We start from the raw sequence: 26506 nt of genomic DNA on the forward strand, positions 1-26506 counted from the left end.
ACCTTTGGAACTTTCAAAGGGACAGTATTTATTTATTTTTCTATTTAAATACTAAATAATTTTATATAGTCTTCTCTAATGCGGGCCTGATTCAGAGATTGAACAAAGATCATTGATCAACGATCTCTAGGACGGGCTGCAGATGATTTTACAGACCGTTTGCATGTGCAGCCTCATTAACATCCTCAGCCACAGCCTCATTACCATCCTCAGCCACAGCCCCATTACCATCCTCAGCCACAGCCCCCATCACCTTCCTCGCCCACAACCCCCATCAACTTCCTCAGCCCTTAACAACTTTTTCAGCCACCAGTCTCATCACCTTCCTTAGTTCCTAGTCCATCCCTCAGCGCCCTCACCTTCTTCAGTAACAGCCCCATCACCTTTCTCAGCCCCATCACTACCTTCAGCCCTATCATGTTCTATTGCAATCTGTCTCAGCACAAATGGGACGATGTACAACGGAATGACCTGTAACATCACTACAGTGCTCACCAACACTAAGTGCATGCTCAACTTGGGCCACATCTGGGAAGAGCCCAGTGCTGGCTGGCCCAGGCTACAAGGGTCCCAGCAGTGACCAGGGCTATCTGAAACTCATGCTCCACCAGCCCCATGCAAGTAAACCTGTGGGGTGGCCAGTTTGGCTGAAAATTATCAAGGGTCTCTTATGTGGGCCTATAGGGGTTGTGGCCAGCACCTAATAATGTGGAAGGCGTGTCCAGTGTTCTGTTTGGGTGGTCTGCTCATGGGTGTGTCTCTATTTGTGTAAATACTTTAAACTAAATTTATATGCCTGGAAAAGGCAGGGGGCTGGCATAGGAAAAAATGCAGGGAGATATATTGGTGGGTGCACTCCAAAGGTACACCCCCAGGATGCCAATGTCTTAAGATACTTGCGGGGTGAGGCGGCACTCCAGTCATAAAAAAATACTGAAAGCTGAAACTTGGTAGACAACATTTCAGCACCTTTTATGTGGTCACCTAAGTTTATCACACCATATACCCCTTAGACAAATCGGTACTCTTTACCTAGAAGGGCGCCAGCGATTGAAATCGCGGGCATCGGGGGTAAAAAATCGCGGCCATCGCGGGCATCGCGGGTAAATCGCGGGTACATTAAAATCGGGTACCCGCGATGACCGCGATTTTCCCATAGGGATCAATGTTAAAAACGGTGATTGACTGCGATTTTAATGTTAAATGCCTCAATGCCCGCGATTTGGCCATAGGAATCAATGTTAAATGGGCCACAGAGCCCTAATAGTCACCGTGAACTCTGAAATGGCCCCCACAATTGTTACCGCCACCCCACGATCAACGTGAACCCGAAGCGTGGCGAGCGCAGCGAGCCCGCGAGGGGCGGCGGTACGCGTCCTCCGACCTTTTCATGCCCTACTATCCACGTCGGCGTGGAGTTGAGAATAGAATAGTGTGGCGAGCGCAGCGAGCCCGAAGCGTGGCGAGCCCCGCGAGGGGACGCGGATACCTTCACAGGTAAACGCGTCCCCTCGCGGGCTTCACAGGTGTCCGCTTTTCGCCACGGACAACTGTGAAGCCCGCGAGGGGACGAGTATAACTGTGAAGGTATCCGCGTCCGCTCGCCACGCTTCGGGCCTCGGTGGCTCGCTGCGCTCGCCACACTATTCTATTCTCAACTCCACGCCGACGTGGATAGTAGGGCATGAAAAGGTCGGAGGACGCGTACCGCCGCCCCTCGCGGGCTCGCTGCGCTCGGCACGCTTCGGGTTGACGTTGATCGTGGGGTGCCGTTAACAATTGTGGGGGCCATTTCAGAGTTCACGGTGACTATTAGGGCTCTGTGGCCCATTTAACATTGTTTTCTATGTAAAAATCGCGGGCATTGAGGCATTGAACACTAAAATTGGGTCCAATCTGATTTTTAACATTGGTCCCTATGGGAAATCGCGGCCATCGCGGCCATCGCGTCGCACCCGATTTTTAGTGCATTCGATGGTCGCGATGGTCGCGATGGGCGCCCTTCTAGGTAAAGAGTACCGACAAATCATGCAACACAAAAGTAACCTCCTTATACTGTACTTGCCTCATACACATAATGCCACATGGTATGAGCCAAAATCCACACTGACTGAGCCAAAATTCACACTATGTCGCACGAATTCCGTCAAAATTCACGTTATGCCACACAAATGAAGGCAAAATTCACATTTTGCCACATGGATTGAGCCGAAATACACACTATACCAAACAGATTGAGCAATAATGCGCAATATGCTTCATAAACAGGGGCATTGCGCACCAAAGGTGGGCATTCAAAATTTACACCCTAATCCCCATTACATGTTAAGCCACACACCATAATGTCCATTACGTATTATGCCAAACACCATAATGCCTAGTAAAAGTTATGCTACATAAGTGCGGCTTACCTACATGCTCATTGACAGGGGTTCCATGCTCATTGCCAGGGGTTCTATGCTCGTTGCCATGTGGGATTACATGCTCATTGCCAAGTTGGAATACATGCTCGTGGTAATTGGGGGACAGCCGCCGCTGGGCAGAAATGACAGCCATTGACAGCCGGGCAGAGAGCAGGGGGCTGCCCGGCTGTATTCAGAGCACTGCAGGTCCCGGCTATTTGAAATAATACCCATTTCACACCAGAAGATGCAGGTACTTACCCGGGAATATGGTCCCAGGATCATGCAGGGACATTCCCGGGCTGGCCCCCTTTACACCAGCCTAGTCACTGCATTTTCTGGTGTGGGAGAGAAAACCACCACCCCTCCCTTTAAATAACTAGCTATATATTTAGAACCAACTGACCCATTTACATGTGGGCTTCAAATGATTTTGGTCCCATGAAACAGCCATTTGTTTCCAGAGAAATCTGTCCTCAAACAGCATGAACAGCCATGAAATGACATTTTAGAAATAAAAAAAATCGGTTTACCCACAATATCTCTAGAACCAATGAACCCATATGGACCAGTCTGGTATCAGATTGAAGGCCCAGCAATATATGTATGGTATGACTGAGATCAACCTTGAGCTTCTGTGATGCCAGAGGAGGATCTAGCAGCCATTGGAACTGGGTGGGCGTCGGAATTAGCGGGTCCCATGTTATCCTATGGGGAAAACGATCCGGGTTTGCCTGGGGGTATCTCCGGTTCCCGGAGGGCTAGCGGCACGGGGCTGGGCTCATTGGAAAGCCCTGGCCCTCAGCTACAAAAAGAGAGTGGAGCTGTAACTCCATCAGGCCCATTGTTAATCCGGCCCTGGGTTTACATGCACGTTGCCAGAGGGTATGTTTACATGCTCATTGCCAGGTGGGTTTATATGCTTGCTGCCCAGGCGGTTACATGCTCTTTGTCAGGGGGATTATATGTATGTTGCCCATGGCTGCAGGCGCACAGTGCACCAGCACTCCCATAATCTGCATATTCGGGTAGCGGTGGGCACCATGACAGATGCCACAGGTGCAAGAGGGGTGCAGAATCACCTCACATCCACATTAGCCCCACACACTGCCGGCATTTCCTCTTCCACCATTTATCTGAGCAGATGTGCCACTGACCAGAGCTCCCTGTGCGTGGCCTCTGTGATAGAGCAGGTGCTGCTAAGGAGTGCAGAGGAGAGAGCACTGGCTGCTCTTCCAGCGCTGGGCTTCCCGCAGCCACGGATTGCCTGTTATCAAGATCGTAGGCAAGGGAGGGGGAGTAGTCAGGAATGCTTGCATGAGGCAGAGCAGGTTCCAGCAGGCATACACGGCATTAACGGCAAGCGCGGGTATCCAGTAGGGGAGTAGCGCATTTCTGGCTTGGCGCCCCCACCCCCCTACCGGAGCAATCAGGAGAGAGGATTGTAGCTTCTCCTCCCCCTCCGGCCAGTCGCTGCACTGAAAGTAGCTGTCAGCTGCTCGCTAGAGTTGGGGTAGAGACTAGTTCACATGCAGTATTGGTTACAGGATGTGACGTACAGTGAGGGCGGAAGTTGTTAGATGCCCTCACAACGTTTAATTTATCTCTAATTCATGTAGGTGTCGGTTATTTTGTTTTATTTTTGCAGCATTGTACCCTCGCGGGCTCGCTACGCTCGCATGCTTCGGGCACGGTGGCTCGCTTCGCTCGCCACAGATTTATATTCCCCCTACAGGTATACGTGGACCCAGTGCATGGTGGGAAAATTACCAAAACTGCATGTGAACTAGACACTACCCTAGACTTGGTGGTGGCCGCAGACATGGAGATTTGGTGGACAGCGGCATCTAGTGAGTCCTGACACTTATGCTGGCAGCGTTATTACAGACTCTGTACAGAATCAGGCCGATTTGGAGCGGCCGCAGCTGGGGGCATAACAGTGTCTCACTAGATGCCGCCGACTGCAGGGCTCCAGCTCAGCCTGATTCTGTACAGAGTCTGTAATTACGCTGTCAACCCCGCAGTTTTAGAATTGTACTGGTGTGGGGGCACATGCCACCCTGCTCCCCGGCCCAGTCTGCCCTTGGTTGGGCCCCTAACAGCCCAATCATTTAGACGGCCCTGACAATCCAGGAACCATATCCAGGGCAGCCGAGAGGAATGCCGGGCCCCGGTAAAATTTTGGGGGTGTGGCCTAAGTGTGTGTGGTGTGGGCACCTCCCACACTTAGGCCACACCCCCAAAATGTTTAGAGGTGGGTAAAAGAAAACTCTAAAAACTGTAATCTCAGCAGCAGCACACACCTACAGCATGTGCTGTGCTGATAGCAGGCTAAGCATGACCTCTCACGCTGTCAGTGATACACTCATGCTGAGCCTGCTGTCAGAACAGCACATGCTGTAGAAGTGTGTGCTACTGGTGATACCCGGGAGGGACGGAGGGGGAAGGGAGGGGTCGAACCAGGGCCCCTGTGGGGCTCCTTCAGCAAGCCTGGGCCCGGGTAATTAGTACCTGCTCCCCCCCTCTCTCGGCTCCCCTGACCATATCCACTGAGAGTGCTTGCTTTTCCCACAAAGAACTGGGGTCACAGCCAAGCCATTACAAGTGTTACACTGTAGCTAATGGAAAGCTGCTCAGAATAGTAACAATATAACTTCCAACTGAGAGAAGTAAGTTACATTACTACAATTATACACAGGCAGTATCTGTGTGGTATGGACATATGGTCTTACAAGAACAGCTTATCGCTTCAAAAGTAGCCACGGAATATGGGCCCCAACGCACACCAACTTTATCATTGTTATTGATATATAGTTGTATACACTCAGATATGTTTTTTCTTTAACTGGCCAGTTGGTACTCGGTAATTTTTGTACATTTATTTTATTTATTAACAGTTTTTTATATAGCGCACACATATTCCGCAGCGCTTTACAGAGTATATTTGAACATTCACATCAGTCCCTGTTCTAGTGGAGCTTACAATCTATATTCCCTACCACATGTACACACAGACATTCTAGGGTTCATTTGTTGGGAGACAATTAGCCTACCAGTATATTTTTGGATTGTGGGAGGACCTCAGCACTGTGAGGCAGTAATGCTAACCATTACATCATCCGTACTGCCCCACATACATGCATGCATAGCACTCTGTATAGGAGAATATAGGAAATAAGTCTAGAGTTTATAGAATGTAATGTGTATTGTGTATAATTAAAAACTATTGCTGTGTTTACTCCATTTCTTATATACCTAATGTATTAGCCATTGTGTGTATTGAATCGGGTTTCCCAATCCATTTGTTATTGCAAGGGATCCTGAAAAATAGAAGGGGGGAATTAATTAGGACCCCAGGTACTTTCATAGACGGTCAATATAACTTTCAAAATATACAAAAATAGGTTTCCCAAGCCACCTACAATATAAATTGGTTTGGGTGGAGGCACTTAATTATAAGTAATACTCCCAAGGAGTGGGAGGGATATAATACAATACACGGATGGTGTAATGGTCAGCATTACTGCCTCACAGCGTGGAGGTCATGGGTTCAATTCCTATCATGGCTCTAACTGTGCGGAGTTTGTATATTCTCCCTGTACTTGCATGGGTTTCCTTCGGGTACTCCGGTTTCCTCCCACAATCCAAAAATATTCTGGCAGGCTAATTGGCTCCAAACAAAATGAACCCTATAATGTCTGTGTGTGCGTGTATATGTGGTATATATATATAGTTTAGTATATAGAAGTCTTGTCGGTCTGACACTCCACAAACAGATATAGTGTACATCAAGTAATACAAACATAAAATAGCTCACCTTAAATCCCCCACCGTAAGTGACACGCAGTCGGAGCCGGGTTGAAGGGCGGCACGCTTCACTGGGGCGTTATAGTCGCTCCCAAGTGACGTCATCCACTGTTGAATATTCATAAGGCTGTAATCTAGCGTCACCGCAACCATAGCAATGCGGCTCCACCTGTAACATAAAATTAAAAGGCTATCAATGCAGGTCTACCACAACATATATTGCCGACATTAAGAAAGACATTTAGTGCATACACAGTCAATGTTATTTATTTAATGCATAATGCTGTTCCATGAAATACGTTCGTTGAGACATTTTGGGGACACAGTTTGTAACGTGTGAATCCAAAATGATTCACGTTTGAATAAGAGGTTGGCTCGATCACCACCTCTAGATAAGGGGGGGATATAATCAATTTTATATCGTAAGCTTGACAATTGGTGACCAGCTTCTCTGAAATGGGCTGCTACAGGCTGCTCCATCGGGTTACCCATCAATGCGGCTTTGATGGCCGACCGATGGAGACCATACTTTACTATATATATATATATATATATATATACATATATATATATATATACATATATATATATATATATATATATATATATATATATATATATATATATATATATAGTTTTAGATGCTGTCACCTCCGGCACTCAGCAAAGTGACGGGCCACAGGTTGATCTCCTGTGCCCTTTTCCAATGCTGTCCGGATGGCCAGCCTGTGCTGTGCCATATGTATTTTAAAGGGACACTCAGTTTTCCCGATATAATACATCCCACATGGGCAAATTATAGCATAGACTACAAATTTTGTACTGCACGTGAGTGGCCATTTTATGGGGATTTTCTTTCCTGTATGGGGGTGAGTAATGGAATCACCCACTGCCATGTACCGGCACGTGGTGCACCCCAGGCACTTAAAGCATCCGTTCTTGTGACCAAGAAAATGCGTAGCCTCAGGCTTAGGTGTAATTATTTCTGTCTTGACCACAAAATCACGGATGTTTCTTCCTCTGGTGTAACTGGGAAGTATATAAAACCCCTGATTTTAAATCTGGATCACTAGCTATGATGGGCCACAACTGTTTAGCTTTTTTGGCTGTGTATCTGCTTTCTGAATTCTATACATTAACACACGGTACCGTTTTGGACATATCTTTTTTTGGGGACACGTCGGAGAATTTCTTCACGAGATCGTGTCAATGCTCGGTGATGAGCTCTCTTCAATTCCTTTCTGGGGTATCCCCTTTCCAGGAATTTTTTTGTCATAATGTTCAGTTGTACATCCCTATCTTCCACCAAACTGGATGCCCTACACACCCTCAAGTATTGAGAGTAAGGAAACCCAGTGATGGAAGGTTGTGGGTGAAAGCTGCTGTGTTGTAACAGCGTGTTCCTGTCTGTGGGCTTGGAATACAAACAGGTTCCAATTTTTTCGTTGACAAGTTTGATTTTAAGATCCAGAAAACAGATCTCATCTCTACTGTGGTTGAGTGTGAATTTAATGGGACTGTTTGATAGATTCTGGCAGTTCACAATCTCGTCTAATTTCTCAATGGGATCTTTCCACATTATATACAAATCATCGATGTAACGATAATACATGTGTATAGCCATCGATACTACCGGATCTGTGAAAAAAATGTCCTTATCCACTGGACCAGAGCTGCGGGGATGCTGCGGTGGATACGTGATTGGAGAGGGGTAAGGGTTTGATACTGTATATATAGCGTGCTGTTTACACTGTTCACTTATCCTGATGAAGGGGAAACTCTCCCCGAAACGTTGATCGTGATTTAATACACTGTTTGCATTTTTTCACAAGTCTTCGAGTGCCGCCTATCTATTCCTAGTCTATATATATACACAAGGGCAGAACAGGTGGCACTCGGAGATGGTATGAATGAAAACCAAACTGGTTTATTAAGTGCTGTGGCAACATTTCGGGGGCTGCGCCCCTTTGTCAAGCCGTACAAAACAACAAGTGTTATATACTCATTAACAGAAGGTGAAAGCAATTTTTGCAGAGACACCGATTTGAGTCAAACATGCTGGTTATGGAGAGAGGGAGCTGTGAAGACAGATATTGGAGGTACTGTACATTGCAGAAGCCATCATTTTGACAAGCTTTTAAAGTTGAATATAATGGTCCAGGGACCAGTCACACACCATCTCTAAAGGTTGATACAATAAAGCGGTTATGGTATAAAACATAGACTCACTCCTACTAGACAGTCATATGGTGGACAGTCAAAAGGTCAACAGGGTCTAAAGGTCTACAGGTAACAGGTCGACAGGCAAAAGGTCAACATGGAAAAAGGTTGACATGAGTTTTTAGGGTGTCTACGTCGACATAGGTCGACATGGACACTGTCTAAGTGTACTGAGTCCCCTCGCATGGCTTGTTGTGCTCGCCATGCTTCGGGCTCGGCACACTATTTTATTCTCCCTCCATGCCCTAATGGATGGTAGGGCATGAAATACCGCCTGTCAGCACACGTCGGCTGAAAATTTAGTAAAAAAAATGCACGTCGACCTTTTCCATGTCGATATTTTGACCATGCCAACCTTTAGACCCTGTCGACCTATTGTGTGTCTATCTTTAAACCCTTTTTACCTTTTGACTGTCAACCTTTTGACCCTGTCGACTATTAGTGGTCAACCATATGCAGTGGCGTAACTATAAATTTTGCTCCCCCCTGCCTAAAACTTTGGAGGCTCCTCTTCAGCATGTTTCCCCTTCGTGATGATATCACACACATAACAGAGTAGCTGAAGCAGGAGAGAGGAAGAGAGTCCAGCAAACACTGCTGCTTCCCTTGGCTCTGACTCATCCCAGGCCGCCCCAGCACACCCATCCGCCCGCCCATCCTGTACACAGTAGCCAGTAGCCGGCTCTTTGTACAGTCAATTGAATCAGTGGAGGTATTTGTCATCTCTGCCATGGCCACATCAGCGCTACGGCTGACTCATCTCAGGTGCTCAGCCAGTGGGCATCGGTAGGCAGCAGCATGTCAGTACGTCCATCAGGTGCCGGCGCCCACATAGACCCTGCTGTGGCTTGCTCCCTCAAGCGGCTGCTGGAGCTGCCTTACAGTAGTTATGCCACTGACCATATGACTATGATGAGTCAGTCTATGATCAGTCCGGACACCCAGTAAAGCAAACAAGACTTCTGTATATACCTGTGTCTATCTTTTTGTCTGTATAGCTAATCTACTATCTATTCATCTATCCAGATATGATTCTTTTTTTGGGGGGCTCTTGTTAGATTTTAATTATTTTATTATTCTGTAACCTGTTCATCAGCAGTGTTGCAAATCTGCATGTGAGATGACAGTATATACTGTATGCATGGAGCGCAGAGCAGAAATGCCTGATATCTGTAATGTATATAACAGCTCCCTCTAGTGGTGAGCCGGGTCTGAATATAACGAGATGCACATTATACATCCAGCACATGAACTCCTGCCCGCTATAAGCGAGGAGAGGGCGGAGACAGTGATGAAAGGTAATATTATATACTCTGCTATTATAGGAACACTTTATTCTTCTAAGCTGCTGGTGTAAGATCTGCAGCGCTGGGGCAGGTGGCAGAGGCACCACGGTTGTTGCTGCACCACTGAGCGATAGAAAGTCAGGAGAAGGCTCCAATTTATCTTCGAAAATAAAGTGAATGTCAGTGATGTCGCCCTGGGAGTAAAGGAATAGGGATGATGTAATTGTGTCTGACAAAGGGAAAAACTGAAATATGCAGTCATGTAAGAAGTGGAAATGCTGCACGTCACTGGTGGCACTGCTATAAAGGTGGCTGTACAATGTCCACGCTTATCTGCAGTGGAGCCTGGGAAGCTGGAGGGAAAACGTTTCTCAGCCTGTAATCTACCACTGTAAGGGACTGCCTGGCATCGCTGTTTCCATGTTCGCATCAAGCTAAGAATTATCTCCTACACCTAACCTGGCTAGTAATTACTTTAGAAGCACAGAGGATCCACTGCAGAGATGCTGCTGGTTATAGCTGCCCTCTGTGCTTTGGAGATGGGAGTCCACTCTGCCCCCTGTGAGACCGTTAGAATCCCACTGTGCAGAGACATGCCTTGGAATATCACCAGAATGCCAAACCACCTTCACCACAGCACCCAGGAGAACGCTATACTGGCCATAGAACAGTACCAGGAGCTGGTGGACATCAAGTGCAGCCCAGTGCTGAGCTTCTTCCTCTGTGCCATGTATGCCCCTATTTGCACCCTGGAGTTCCTCCATGACCCAATTAAGCCTTGTAAGTCCGTGTGCCAAAGAGCTAAGGATGGATGTGAGCCGATCATGAAAAGATACAACCACAGCTGGCCAGATAACCTGGCATGTGATGACCTTCCAGTCTATGACCGTGGAGTGTGCATTGCTCCTGAAGCCATAGTAACTGACATCCCTGAAGGTACTGTAAAGGGAGCAGAGATGTTTTGTCAATAGGATTGTAACTTATTTTTTGTAATGTTTTACTTTTTATAAACCACTTTTAAATGAAATGGTTCGACTAATAGTTTTATTACTTATATTTATTACATGTGTACAAAGTAACATACAAGTCATATTGTACCTGTGGACTATATAACATTGATTTAAAAAAAGATGAAACAAATAACAACCAGTTAGTTTTTATTTTAGTTCAGGGTTGCCTACCTGACCCTCTCCTTCAGGGAGAAAATGCTCTGTTCCTGTGCTTCCCTGGTAATGTAGGATTGCCAGCACCTGTGGTGAAACACCTTTCTTATCAATTACCTAGCTACCCACAGGTGCTGGCAATCCTACATTACCAGGGAAGTCCAGGAACAGAGCATTTTCTCCCTGAAGGAGAGGGTCAGGTAGGCAACGCTGTTTTAGTTCTGCATGCTAAGAAACATACATTCCTGGGTGTGCTAATGAGAGGAAATGACTTTAGCACCTGTTTAAATAACTGGACCAGCTAAAAAGGAAATTGTTTGGACCATCAAGTTTTTTTGGGTTTTGTTTTTGTTTAGTTTGGACACCTAGAATTGGAACACGCAGTGTAATGGTTTCCTTTATATAGTTATGCAACTTTATTAAAATATAAAAAAAGTTATTAAAACAATAATGTAATATAGCCATGAAAAACACAAGTTCCTAAGAAAGATTTATTTAAGACTACTAAAAGTATTTATATTGCAGATGTGGAGAAATCATCTTGTCCGGTTCAAGAGGTGTATTTAAAGACTCAAGTTACTCCTGGTGTGTTTGGCATGGTGCAGTTATTTTCATTGGCAAATGATGGCTTGTTCTTTTTAGATATAAAGTGGATGGAGTTTACACAAGATGTCATAGTCCCAGAAAGACCAAGAATGAATCACTGCAAAAGTTTAAACATGGGTAAAGTCTGTATTTTCTTGTGATAACTGATACTATATTATTTATCCTAATTTGTACCACATGCAGGACTGTCAGATGTGCCTGGTATAAACCGGATAACTTATTTCATCATGTCGGAGACGCTCTTGTCTAGTTGGGAAAATACATTTATTTTTCATTTCTGAAGTAGCCTTTAATGCCTGAATGTTTCATTTTCATACTGTAAGGACGTGTCTGTTTTTCTCTTCAGATCGTTGCAAATGCACAACAATTAAACCTACCCTAACAATGTACCTGGCAAAAAATTACAGCTATGGTAAGTGACTTACCATTTCATATGCATACAGTACATTCAGAGAAAAAAATGGGGTAGAAGAGTATCTCAGCAAAGCTATGGTGTTTACCACCATTAGGGGGTGATTCTGCTTGGTTTGCAATTGACAAAACCATGTGCACTGCAGGTGGGGCAGATGTAACATGTGCAGAGAGCGTTAGATTTGGGTGAGTTATATTGTTTCTGTTCAGGGTATATACTGACTGCTTAATTCTTACACTGCAGTTTAGATTTCAGACTGAACACTACTGTACATACCCAAATGTAACTCTCTCCGCACACGTTACATCAGCCCCACCTGCAGTGCACATGGTTTGGTCCATTAGAGAGAAATTTTGCTTTTGTGAACCAACCTGAATTAGGCACTTAGGCCAAGCTTGGACAACCAGAAACTGTGCAGTTGTTGTAAAACTACAAGTCTCAGCATACCCTGTCTGCTATCAACTGACAGAGCATGCTGGGACTAGGGATGGCCAATGATGTAGTTGCCATCGATTGCGATTTTGCACGCAGCCATCGATAGTCAGAAACTATGTGATGAATAACCATCGATAATTTTAGCTATCGATGGTTATACATTATATTTGACTGAATGGCCCGAGGACCAATCAAAATGTGCGGGCGGGGCTTCCGGGTGTCCGGGGCAGAGCTATGCTCAGTGTGCCAACACATTGAAAGAAAAAAAAACAGGTTCTCCTTTGCCATCGATGTAGGGAAACCATCTGGTTCTCCCACATTGATGGCAAAAGTATTCAACACAGACTTGCCTGCCCTCCCGGAATGGCCGGGAGCCTCCCGAAAATCGGGTCCGCCTCTGGGCCCCCCGGAAAGGTGGGCAAGTCTCCCGCTTTCTGTTCGTAGCCCCCACTCCTCCCTTGCCCGCTGGTTTTATTACCACAAATGGCGGGTCCGCGGTGAGGGGATGGGGCTTAAATGACGCAATCGCTGCATTTCGCGGCACTTAAGCCCCTCTCCTCGGCCTACGAATCACTGCGTTTTCCGGCATGGGGGGTCGGGGCCAAGTGGTCAGCCTTGCCCCCACCCCCCTGACGTGTTGCCTCTCCGGGCTTCGCCCAGAGAGGTGAAATTTAAAGTAGGCAAGTATAATTCAACATCGCCCCTAAACCATCAATGATTTCAAATTATCGATATTCTATAGCCATCCCTAGCTGGGACTGCTTACAATCCAGGCCTGTTGAGTTTGAAGAAACTCAGGGAGCCGAGGTGTGCTCCCACCACTCAGTTTGTGACCTAAATCAGCGTATAGGGGGTTGTGCGATCGAATGGACCCTCTCCCAAAGGAGAAGGGCCCAGTTACTCCACTAACCCCTCTCAGCCATAAGGCCGAAGAGGGGGAAAAAGGGATTGGTGGGTCCTCTTCGCCGAAGCTTAGAGAGACCCTCTTTACTCAACACCCTGAAGAGTTAGGACGGTGGATCCTCTGCACCTGAAGGTTTGGAGAGACCCGCAGTAGGCTTCCCTCTGCCTTGCGGCTCGGTGTCGCCCTCGAGGGACCGAAGCTCTCACCCCAAAAGGATGAGAGCTTCGGTACATTGGGGAGAGGTCAAGGGTCAACCACACGGCCCAAAAAAACAGTGACAAACTATAGAAAACAAAGAACATGAAATGTGACAAACGTGAGAGGGAAAATAAATAAATAAAGAGACCCCAGCCAGAAGGCCGTGGTGGGGGTGTGAAAAATTGTCCTACCCCAGCCAAAAGGCCAGGGTTAGGATGTGAAGCGCTAGCCTAAAAGGAAGTGCGCAGTGCAAGTGCCATACTTGTGCATGATGATGGGGATCACCCGTGCAGGTTCAGGCACCTCCAAGTTTCCCCAGGGGCACAGTGCAGCCTCAAACTCCAGGCAGCCAGCCTGTCAGCGTCCGACCAAGTGTATCTCTGCTCCACCAGCAGGCCCTTTCCGGCCCCCGGCATGGGAATGAATACTCCACCGCGCTTTTCGATGAGTCTCCCCCACAGTGGCCAAATAGACCAACTGAAGTGGAAGAAAACACCTTCTCATTCCTGACATTTCCCCTCTCCCAGGGACTGAGTACTAGGCTGGGCTTTTCGCTGTCTCTCTGGCCGAGGGTGACATGTAAACCCACGGACCAGAGAGCAATCTGCTCAGTCCCAGCTTTTCCTGTCTTCCTTGGATTGGATACTAGACCGGGCTTTTCGAGTGACTCTCCCTCAGAGTCTATAGACCAGTGACGGACTTGGCCCGGGGGGCAGGGTGCCAAATGCCCCCCAGGCCTGTATCTACTTGCTGAGGCTGGGCCGGCTCTGTGCATGTGCAATGCATCTTGTCGCCGCCTCCGCCTCCGGGTCCAGCCACAGTCAGCCTTCTGTAAGGCGATGGCCCCTCCAAAAATGGCTCCGACTTGGAGGAGACAGACACTAGAGGTACTGCCATACCTCTAGTGTCTGTCAGTGCAGCCAGCGCTACCCGGAAGTGCAGATTTGGGTAGCGCTGGCACGCTGTGTAAGGAACCCCTAGCCACAGGGCCGGCCAACGTTTCTGTGCGCTTTTATTTTTTACTACTAAAGTTCAGCGGCGTCTCCCCCAGCACAGTTACAGCCGTCACAGTCGCCATTGCAGTGCGGGCTGTGACGGCTGACTTCTGACCTGTCTGTGATCGTACAGCCTGCGCAGGCTGCAGGACGATGAACAGATCCAGCTGCCAGCCGCCCGCCGCAGCTAACCTCCTGCCCGGCTCCCACAATGTGGCTACCAGAGGGGACCACGACAGCAAATATAAAGGAGGTAATGTGGTATATGAAGAAAGGGGGCAAGGAGGGTGTTATGGGATGTGTACAGGAATGTTAGGGACTGTCAGTGGCTATTAGATGGTCATATGGGATGGGGGATGTTATGGCATGTGTATGTTGGACAATCAGTGGAGTGGGTCTGTGGCCAGGATAGAGGGTTATTATGGGGTGTATATTGGGGGACAGGAACTGAAGTGCAGGAGGTGTTGGTATATAGAGTGTTTGTAGGAGATAGGGGGAGTAGGGTATGTTGGGGGTAGAGGGGTATGGGGTGCATGTGGGAAGACATGGGCAGTAGTAGTGTGTGGGTGGACAGGGGGAGTAGTGTATGGGCATAAGGGTATGGTGATAGCTGTTAAGGGGTGAATGTGGGCTGTGCAGTGGTGACAAATGGGGCGAAGTGCAGGGGTAACGGGCATAGAGGGGCAGTGGGATGGAGAGGTTCAGTGGTGACAGAGGCAGGGCCGGTGCAAGGGTTATAGACACCCTAGGCAAAGCTGCAGAATACCGCCCCTGCTCCCCCAAATACCCTCTTCCCAGCACCCCACATATTCATTTCTGTAAAGAAACTGCTAATAAATAAATAAAAAATATACAGAGAGGGTCTGTTACGCTGTTGGAAGATGAAATATACTATGCAACAGGCCTGACCCACTTCATTGTACGTCCCCCAGTCTGACATCCCCCCTTTACTGTATGTCCCCCCATCCATTTACTTCCTCTCATAAAGTATATACACATTCATACATCCATCCACTGCCTCCATACATATATACATTCATACAATACCATTCTCATATATACATACAGTATACTGCATCGGTCATATGTACATAAACAGGGGTGGTATGATTCACAGACAGTCGGTATCCCGACAGTCATTATCCCGACGTCGGGATTCCAACTGCCTGGTCTCAGACAGCGTGGCTAGCGCAACAAAGCCCCTTGCGGGCACGGTGGCGAGCTACGCTTGCCACCTATTCTATTCTCCCTCTATGGGGGTCGTGGACTGTCAGGATTCCAACTGTCGGGACCCCGTCCGGCACCCACATAAACTGTCTGGCAATAAGCATGTAACCCATGACAATGAGCAATATACCTCTGACAGTGAACATGTAGGTAAGCAGCAGTTATGTGGTATATATAATATGTAATAGGCATTATTATGTTTAATGGGTGTTGGCTTTATGTGTAATGAGCATTACAGTGTGCGGCATTATGTGTAATGGGCATTACGGTGTGGCATTATGTTTGATGGGCATTACGGTGTGTGACATTATGTTTAATGGGCATTATGGTGTGTGACATTATGTTTAATGGGTATTTTGGTGTTGGCTTATGTGTAATGGGCATTACGGAGTGTGGCATTACAGTGTAAATTTTTGCAACGTGCCTTTGGCATGCACTATCCGCGTTTCTGGTGTACAGTATGATTGTTTAATCCTTGCTGCATACTAGAGGGGAGAAGGGAGAGGTTAGGGTGGTGAAACGATGGCGATGGTGGTGGGCCACTTGCTTGTGCTGCCCCCCAGGCTGAAAGTTGCCAGCCAGCCCCTGCTATAGACTCCCGAACAAGAGCCCCAACTACTCAGCCCAATGATTCTCCCCTCCCTATCGGTGGAAAGAATGGTATTCCCTGCCCCAGCAGGGTGTAGATACTCAGCAAGACCTTGCACTTACCCAGAACATGAGGCTCCCAGATTCCTCAGTTAAGTAGCACGATGCTTAATCCAGCCTTTTTCTATTATCTACAGGGGCTGGTCCAGACCCAACTGATAAGAACAGATACTTCACTTTATCTTAGCCAAAAGGCAGCTTTAATGGTTTATGCAGCTTTAATGATGTGTACATCAACTGTAAAGTCCTGTTAGATATTTGTGTAATGTACTTCTGCAGAATAATATGGTACTACGGTAATGTACTTCTGCATGGTAATATTGGACTATATATAGCTAAAATACACTGTAACTATATGCAGTGCACTTCCAAACCAGAAATGGATACAAAAGCACACATTGCATGAGCCTTCTATGAGCTGTTATTTAAATCTGAAATATGTGAAAGAATGTCAACTGATCTTTATGGGAAGTAAACATGCAAAGCATGATGAGATTCTAACATTGAGAAATTGCTTCTACTACACCCTGATGTATGGTATATTGCTAGAGAATGATTAAGTCAAGGTGCCCATACACGTTGCGATTTTAACATGCGTTTTGAACTTTTAAAGTTCAAAACGCATCGCATCGGTTAAAATCACACCGTGTACCTGCGGGGAAGCGATGCGATGCGCGTCTCCGAGGGTACAATATTGTATAGCACAAAAAGTATCTGCAGGCAGTACTTTTTGTGCTACATCGCATTGCACCAGTTTTGTAGTACATGCGATGTCCATTACTTAACTATAAACTAAAAAAAAAAAAAAAGAGGCTAAAAACGCATCGCACCGCACCCGCACAGTACATTGCGTCGCATCCCCTTACAAGTGCCAAAATCGCACGGCACAAATGAAGTTCAAAACGCACAGCACACATATCGCAACGTGTATGGGCACCTTGACAATAGTGAGACAACTTGCTAATGCATCCGGACTTAAATTGAAATGCAGTGGATGTTGCACTTCCCACTGGGAATATGGTCACTAGGTCTACAGCAAACAGATCGACAAGCATTAGGTCAACACCACTAGGTCGACATGCATTAAGATTGACATGACTGAAGGTCAACATGGGTTAGGTCGACAGGGTCATTTGGTTAACATAAGCATTACGTTGACATGGGGTTTTTCACTTTTTTTTTGTGCCGACAGGCAGTATTACATGCCCTACCATCCACTAGGGCGTGGTGGGAGAATAAAATAGTGTGCCAAGCATAGCGAGGCACCGTACCTGAAGCATGGCGAGTGCAGGGAGCCATGCGAGGGGACGCAGTGCTATGTTTCAGTGTCCATGTCGACTGTGTCGATATTCGGGACAAAAAAACAGAAAAATCCCATGTCGACATTTTGACTGTCAAACTTCCCCATGTCGACCTAATGACCCTGTCAACCTAACCCATGTCGACCTTCAGTCATGTTGACCTTGCGGCATGTCGACATTAATGCAATTCGACCTAGTGGTGTCGACTAAATGCATGTCGACCTACTTGCTTGTCTACCCAATGATCCATACCCTTCCCACGGAGGTATTGCAGTTATAGTTGTGAAGAGTTCATTAGACAAATATTTTTTTTTATCATAAATATATTCATCCTGTATGAACTTTTGTTTTGCCTTTACTTTCCATATTAAGCCTAATGGTGCCTATATACGGTGCAATAGCACCATGCAATGTGATGCATCTCATCGCACAATACAAAAAGTATGTGCAGCATATACTGCCCTCGGATTGCATCGCACGCAAATCGCATGCGTTGCGTTTCGATCCAGCCCACAGGTGCAATCATCGCCTTTAGTCATATTAATAAGATTATAAGGTTATAAAAATATGTGAGACCCCTATTCTTTTTGTGCCCTGCATTTTTGTAACCAGGACAAGAGCCCGGTGCTGGTTTCAGAAATACAGGGGAACCCCAACATTTTTCCACCTGTATTTCTGCAAACAGCACTGGCTTAAAGAGCCCAGGGCTGGCTATGCGTGTGGGAAGGACCCCCACACCAGGGTTTTTAATTATTTATTTTTCTTAGTTTTACACAGAGAAGTCTGCACGGATCAGTCGGCTTCATCAACATACAGATGGAAAATAAGGTGTATTTTCCATTTGTATTTTGTACTGAATTCCTGGATAAATTCATCAGTACAAATGTTAGTAAATTAGCTGACCATCATAGAACTCATGGCCATATACGGCGGCGTTCTATCGATGGTGTACTCATTCATAGACCCGTTGAATTTGTTTGAACTTGCCGCACATAAATACAGCAAATCAGACAAATTTGGCAGTTAGTGAATCAGCCGATGCGGCATTCCCAGTACTGTAGTTAAGATTAAATGGGTATGAAGGGATGCATTCGTACCCATTCAATATTATTACATTTTGCCCTACTGTAGGTCTTGGAGCCAAATAATGGAGTTAAATAGAAATCACTAGTCACAAAACCTCTATTTTACAAAGTGGGAAAATGGTGATTATGTACATGCCATTACAAATGGATTATTCAGAACCATGCTACTGTATATTTGATGAAAAAAGTTTTTAGATTTGGTCTCTTTGAAAATATATGTGAGATAATATGGAATGCCTCCTGTAAATTATATGACTATTAGAAGCCAAGTGAGGAGTAATTTTATATTGGTCAATGAAATCAGAGTTCATTTCTTCCATCTGTAATGATTTTCAGTGAATGCTGCACTGTTTCCTATACTATACACACTTTCCTAATAAATACTGAAGTGACGGCATCAATGCCCCATGTCTATACAATATCATTTACAGTCATTTTATATCTACTTCTTATCATCTACTTTCCAGTAATTCATGCAAAAGTTAAAAGTGTCACTAGAAGCAACTGTAATGAAATAACCACAGTAGTTCAAGTCAGAGAGACACTGAAGTCTTCATCAACGATCCCCAGGACCCAAGTTCCTCTAATTACCAATTCATCTTGCCAGTGTCCGCATTTATTTCCCAACCAAGATGTGATTATCATGTGTTACCAGTGGCGTTCAAGGTAAATAATGTCAGTTTCTATTGGCAAGATGTACTAAGCCTTGAAAAGTGATCAAATGGAGTGATAAACCAACCAATCCGCTCTCACCCAGGGGCGGATTGGCCACAAATTTCAGCACAGGAAAAATCCCCAAGCAGCCGGAGGGATGGGTGGCAGGAAGGCGCTAAAGACCAGTGGGGTTTGGGCAGGGGCGAATTTAGGGGCCAGGCCGCCCCTAGGCACAACATTTTTTGCCCCCCCCCCCCTATTTTAATGCAGGGTTGCCGACTTTTTCTGTCGGAGAGGAGACTTCCAGCTGCAGTTCGGGGGGCGGGGCTTGAGCTATACATCATTAAGCCCCGCCCCCAGGATGGTAAAAACCCCAATTCACAGATCTACGTGGAGGGGGCGGGGCTAAAAGGACGCAATTTTAGCTCCGCCCCCTCCTCTGAGACCCGCGGATTGATGGATTTCAATCCAAAGGTATGGGGAAGACGCCGCAATCGGGGGGTGGCGTGGGGGTCCCCCAGAATCCGGGAGGGTTGCCCACCTTTCCGGGGGGCCGGGAGGAGGACCAGATTTTCGGGATCCTCCCGGTAATTCCGGGAGGGTCGGCAACCCTGTTTTAATGTAATCATAAATGAATATATATTTTGTTATTTATATATTTCATAAAAATTTAACTGTAGCCCACCTTCATATTTTTTTAAGCACTCCGGACTGCTCACTGTACGGAGGACCCGGAGGGAGGCACTTATTAGTACAGTGATTAGCACAGTGTCTCCATCAGTCTCTCTCCGGCTCACACACTGTGACTGACTGAGCGCAGGAAGGATCTGCGCGCCAATCAGCTCAGCTGCTGGATACACAGCAGCCAATAGACTGTGTGTGTGGAGTAGCCAATGGGCGGGAGCCGGCAGCAATGAGCCATTTTCGGACGCGCAGGGGGACCGTCGGATCCAGCCACTAAGCGGTGATGTAATGCATGGCAGAGTGGTGGGCAGTGGCGGGTGATGAGCGGCGCTGCCGCCGACATAGGATAATTTGCGGCGGCGGCGCTCGTCACTCGCCACTGCCCACCCGCTGTGCCATTTAACAGAATGTCAGCCTGCCTGCCGCCCTTAATTAGTGCCGCCCTGAGGCCGGTGCCTCACGGGCCTAGGCACAAATCCGGCCCTGGGTTTGGGTTTGGATGCAGCCCATAGAAGTCAGTGAGCATGTGTGCCAACAATGACAGGATCCCCCCCCCCCAACTAGTGGCTAGTGTGCATAAGCACCAATGTTAACGGCGCACCAGCGGCGCAACAGGAGGAGTGTCCTGTGGGGTCGGACAGCAGAAGCTAACGACAGCCCCCAAAGAATACAGTTAGGAGCCGCCACTGGATAGGATTCTCCATCTTCAGGGGCAAGGGTCTCTAGTAATCTATATGTGATTCAGTTGAAATTGCCATCATTAGACAACCTTGCCACACTACCTAAATTCATGATGGCACGCTGATGGAGCAGGTCCACCAGCATCAGTAAGTACGGCATCTTCAGGATGCTCTCGGCAGCTGTGCAGCCTGTCTGTAGGGCATAAATGTTGACATAGGGTCAAGATTTATGTAGTTTCCTATATTGAGTCCTTAAGTATCACTAAAAGTCCAGGTTGTAAGGATATCCATGCTTATGTACAGATGGTATAATCAGGGCATAAAGTGGTCATGCAGAGGTGGGGGAACTCATTTCTTTATGCTACCTAATTACACCCCATCCCTCCCCCCATTAGGCAGAGATAGGGCCAGTGGAAGGGTTTTTGGCATCCCCCTGCAAACTAGAATGCTTTTCTGTGAGAATTACTGTGCAGGGCCAATGTGGAGGTTAACATTTTCCACCTCACCATTAGAGGTGGTGGAACTCAGTTTCACCCCGTTCCCCCTCACTTTAACCCCTGGGTATAATCAATCAGCCTGCTACACTACTGAAATCACTTCTGCTAAAGGAAAAACTGCAGAAAAACCCGTGTTAAAAAGGCAAATTACTGGGAATTTGCCTTGCAGTGAGAACGGGGGTCCGTCCCTACAGTCACCGGCAATTTAATGCCGGGGAAAAGCCGTGTATTTCTCACTGGCAGTGAGAACATGGTATAAATAAGATTTTCAAATTGCCAAGGAACACCATGAGATCCCCACAGGGCAAAACAAATTGGCCCCCACGGGAGAAAAAACAAGCCTATTGGCTCTCATATTAAAAAAAAAAACATCACACTGGTCCCCACAGGTAACAAAAATAAAATACATTGGCTCTTTACTTGAAAAGAAGAGCCCAGTAATGCCATGTTCACACTGCAAGTGTGAACAACACGGCTTTTACCCGGCATTTTAATGGGACTGCGGTGCCATACCCCGTTCTCACTGCTAAAGCAAAGTCCCGGGTGAAGCAGTTCTACCCGGTAATTTGCCTTTTAACACAGTTTTTTTTGGCAGTGCTAACGGGTCAACCCGTGTCTGCATATCCGGATTTCAAACACGGGTAAAAAGAAGGGTTGGAGACCTGGGAATTTTGACACGGGTTGACCCGTTCACACTGAAAAAAAACTTGTGTTAAAAGGCAAATTACCGGGTCGACATGCTAGACCCGGGAATTTTCCTTGCAGTGAGAACAAATAAATAAATAAATAACAGTTGAACTGGTGGTGGCTGTAAACTGGTTTGGGCATCTCAAGATCTGGGGGCACACTTGAGAACAGTTCAAGGCACACTAGTGTGCCACGGCACAGTGGTTGAAAAACACTGTAGTAGAGGGTTTACATAGAAGTTCTTGATGTCTTTTTTGTAGCAGTAAAGTTGTGACACAACTCCTCCTGCGTGGACACTATCATTTTTCAAGTTTTGTACAAATGTCAGTTATGACCATCTTTGGTTGTTGTAGATGTATATTTATGATAATTAAAAGTAGTGAAAAATGTCATAATTTAATATGTATAAGCGTTTACAAAAGTATTTTCGGCCCCTAGGATGATGCTTCTTGATGGCTGTTTAGTTGAAAAATGGAAAGACCAATTAAACAAAAGATTCAAGGTACGGAATATATTTTATTGTCTATGATTCTCTAAGGTTATGCAAGCCATATTGCCGGTGATATCTTTCTGTTAAAGTGTGTACACACTGTACAATCTCCGCCACTGCCATTATCAGCGGGGAGGGGGGCGGTAACGATGGGCATTAATGAACGATATAGCTCAGTAGTGCCAAATTGAGCTACTGTATATTGCTTATCAGCTAGTGTGTACGGGGCAGTAGTTTAATAGTATGGTAACATTTATGACTTTCCCTTTACATTTCTTTATTATATTGTCATTCACTTTCTTTGTCAACATAATTATGCAAACTGCAACCTCCGGCGATAGCCAGCACAGGGCAAGGCCGCCCTGCTCGCCGTGTTCCACCCCACGATGTGCACAAAATTTTTTCTGCTATTTGCTGAATTGCGCACATGATCGACAGCTCCCTGGCTGCTCAGCCTAGCGGCGAAGCCAGGCGCATTCAGGTGCATGTTGTTATTCAGACACACGGTATCAGAGATATTTTGAGCATTGAAAGTGCTGGGAGTTTCCGCTCAGTGACTTAATCTGCATGAAGATTGTCCAGTTTATGAGCATGTTATTGGAGTATCCAGTGGTGAATTTCCCATTTCCCCAGGCACGCAGGGCCGGCGCCACCACTAGGCAGCTTTAGGCATTTGCCTGGGGCGTCGGCTACTGGAGGGCGGTAGTTGGGAGCAGGGAATCCCCCTGGATGGAGGTGAGTGGCTGCCTGTAACTCTCCCCAGCAACCTCAATCCAGGAATCCCCCTGGATGCAGGTGAGCGGCTTCCCCCCCCCCCTATCAACCTCAGCGGCTGCCACCGCATCATCCCCCCTCCCCCCCTAGCACCGGCCCTGCAGGCACGTGAGGCATGTGACCATGTGGCACGTGTTGGTACTGTCAGACAACATCTACCTACTAGTTACTGCTTACTAACTGTATAACTGGTTTTATCAGGGTCATTTCATCAAATGGTTGTATCTGTTACACAGCAAAACCACAAATACATAATGAATTTATAAATATGCTATTATAAGAGATGTTTAACACTATAAAGGAACTAGTATTTGATAGCAAACACAACCATCCGCGCTTCTATAATGGTGCAATGTGGGCGGAGCAGGGGAGCCCAGACTGCACCCAGGGCAGCACATCAGGGGAGTATTGTCTACACCCAGATAGAAAGGGGGCCCAGGACTGAAGTCTGTAAAGTATAATTATGTCATAAACAAAGTTCACATTTCCTTTTGAAGCAATGTAGATATTGAGTAGGGCGACCAGTGCTGCAGACACCGGAGGTCTCACTAGGCATGCGAGAAAGGGAAGGCGGCCCTGCCTATTTTGTTAGTCCCCAGCCCCACAATTTCTGCTGACAGCCCTGACTGCACCTGTGTTTAGTCAGCACTGCAGCTGCGGCCAAAAATCACAGGAAAAATGGCCTCCAGACATGTGCAGTAGTGTTTAGTCACTGAAACATGGCAGGCGCCATGTTTTCGGAAACCTGCACGTTCGCAGTAGACTATGGCACCGTAGAGAGGCTATTTTTTTTTCTGTAGCTGATGCAACATGTTTATGAAATGAGCCATAAATTAAAATTACATTTTAATTAAAAACTACTTACTAAAGGTGCCCATACACGGTGCGATGATCGCACCCGTTATGTGTTGGATCGCATCACATGCGTTTTGCGTGCAATGCGATCTGCGGGAGCGCGCATCACATCTGATCGCACCGTGTATGGGCATCTTTACTGTACTTACTATATTACTGTGCCTTGGAAATGATCGCTATAATCAGAGTATTGCTAGAATGATCAAAAGAAAAAGATGTGCATACTGAATATACATTATTAATAAAAGTAATACTCTAAACTGAATTATTTTTAAGAGATGGGAGCAGACTTTACAAGAGCAACAAGTGAAAACGATGCAGGAAAGAATGAGAAATGCAAGTCGCACTGGTCGCAGCGGCCCATCAAAGACAATCCCAAAGAAACACAACCCTCCTCCTGGGATGCCCAAGAAGAATGCTAAGCCCAAGAATAACCAAAAAGACAGGCGAGCCTGAGCTGTGCTATGTTCCTATTGAAAGACATTTTCTATGCATGATGAGAGTCACTAGCTGGCTACAGTGGCAGAATGTATTGTCTGTAAACCCATCAACCTGGAAATGGTGATACAGTAATCTGCATTGACTTTTTATTTGCTGCACTTTAAATACCAATGTTTGCTTTTTTTATACTTTGACCACTACAAACCAAAGAATTTAGGTTTGTACTGAAAAAAAAAAAATTGTATTATGGAAACATTGAGCAATTGTGGGGTTAAGTATTTGCACCACAATTATCAACAAAATATGACTCAATAATTTACAGTTATACTATCGGTGAAGAGTATTCTCATTATTTCCTTTGATATCAACCTGTATAAACCTCATACATTGAGTTTGTTGCACTTTTTTTCTGCTTTATGGATCAGCAAGCATGTGGGTATGTTACACATGGAATTTGAGAAGTTTGTTCAACATTTGAGTATGCTTTAACTTTTAACATATTACATACTATATTAGTTTAATACTATTGTACTACAGGCTGGACTCTGTTGTTTAAATGAATTTAACAATTATGATAATAAAAATATTTCTGATATAATCTGTGCACTTCAGGAATATTTGTGCTAAATCATGGGATAAAAAAAATCTTGGTTATTTGCGGGTTGATGTGCATCAAGCAGTAAAAAGATTGGAGAAAAGAGTCTATTAAAAAAATGATAGGTAGAAGCTTATTGGTTGTTGTTCTCCACTGATCCACTTCTACAGTTTGTAAGGGAAAAATTTGGCAAAAATGAAAAATAGATTTGATCACATCTTTTGTAAGCAAAAAGAATATTGTGACAAAAAGGGATGCAAAAAGATTGAAGGGTAGATTGAATGTAAGAAATAAAGGATTGGTAAAGTAAAAAAGTGCCATAAATGCAGTGGACTTGAATGAGATAAGGCCAGGGTCGGATTAAGGGGGTACTCAGTACCCCTGGGTCCCCCTCTCTCTAGGGGTGTTGGATGCGTTCCCAACAGTCGGGATCCCGACAGTCATTTACCCGACGTCGGGATCCCGACTGTCAAAACGCCGACAGCCAGGTGCCCGACGGCCACCCACTATTTTCCCTCATGGGGGTCTACGACCCCCATAGTGGGAGAATAGAATAAATGGCTCACGTAGAGAGGCACTGTGTCCACAGCGTGGCGAGCGCAGCGAGCCTGCAAGGGCCTTTTTTGAGCTCGCCATGCTCTCTGAATACGGGCAGTCGGGATCCCGATGACGGGCTAATGACTGTCGGCATCCTGACTGTCGGAGCCCCATACCACACCCCTCTCTAGAGCCCCCTGTGGTTGGCATGTGTTTTTTTTTTCTTGTGACAATATTTAATGGTGCTGAGCATCTGGAGCTGAGGCACACCGACTGCGCAACAGCAGTGCATTACTGGGAGCTGACTAAAGGTGCCCACACACTAGAAAGATCTGTGATCTTAAGATTTGCGCATCAATTAGCCTTGAAATCAGATTTCAGCCAAGAGCAGATCTTTACCAAACATTTATCTTAAGATCCCATGTGTGTGCCTATGGATATTTTGCTAAATCTTCTAAACTTTCATGCAGCATGTAAGATCAGATTTAGCAAAAGAGCTGCGGCAGTGCGCATCCAACCGATATAGGTCGGTAATCGGCAAAAAACAATCACTAACTTTTACTACCGAAGGAGAGAAATCATTTGATGGTCATATCCCTTTGTATGGTACCAAGGGGATTTGGCGGAGGTCTTTGGGGGGGGTGTTCAGCCGGGTGAATGACCGCTGCTTAGCGAGCCAACCTGAACTAGGCCCTAAAAGCTCAAGGTAGCATTGATAATTCAATGTGGAAATAAGAGGGATTTTTGGCCACATAAGATATATAGTTCATGGAAGGAGAAGTATACTTATTTTTGTCAGTATATTAGTGGTACCTGAGATTGAATAAGCAAAATACAGTACTTAGAGAATAGCACAACAGAATGCTGAGCATCATGCTTTCTGGTCTCTCAATGCAAAGTGAAACTTGGTAGGTGTCACACCA

At 46.1% G+C, this 26506-nt stretch overlaps 1 protein-coding gene across 1 annotated transcript; it reads left to right on the forward strand.

Moving 5' to 3' along the window:
- Positions 1-9703: 9703 nt before the first annotated feature.
- SFRP4 (secreted frizzled related protein 4) lies at positions 9704-24987 on the forward strand. The gene is made up of 6 exons (XM_083186324.1): positions 9704-10651; positions 11521-11601; positions 11831-11896; positions 19157-19355; positions 22330-22393; positions 24287-24987. The coding sequence occupies exons 1-6, from the start codon at positions 10219-10221 to the stop codon at positions 24464-24466; spliced, it is 1023 nt and encodes a 340-aa protein (XP_083042450.1). The 5' UTR covers positions 9704-10218; the 3' UTR covers positions 24467-24987.
- Positions 24988-26506: the final 1519 nt, after the last annotated feature.

The sequence above is a fragment of the Crinia signifera genome, chromosome 5, assembly GCF_055691185.1.
Source record: "Crinia signifera chromosome 5, ASM5569118v1, whole genome shotgun sequence".
NCBI classification, from domain to species: domain Eukaryota; kingdom Metazoa; phylum Chordata; class Amphibia; order Anura; family Myobatrachidae; genus Crinia; species Crinia signifera.

What these genes read in the sequence shown, in the direction of transcription:
- SFRP4 (XM_083186324.1), top strand. Translation starts at nt 10,219, where the DNA reads ATGCTGCTGGTTATAGCTGCCCTCTGTGCTTTGGAGATGGGAGTCCAC. An exon ending in GGCAAAAAATTACAGCTATG is followed by an intron (nt 11,897 to 19,156) that starts GTAAGTGACTTA and finishes TCTACTTTCCAG; the next exon opens with TAATTCATGCAAAAGTTAAA. An exon ending in AATTAAACAAAAGATTCAAG is followed by an intron (nt 22,394 to 24,286) that starts GTACGGAATATA and finishes ATTATTTTTAAG; the next exon opens with AGATGGGAGCAGACTTTACA.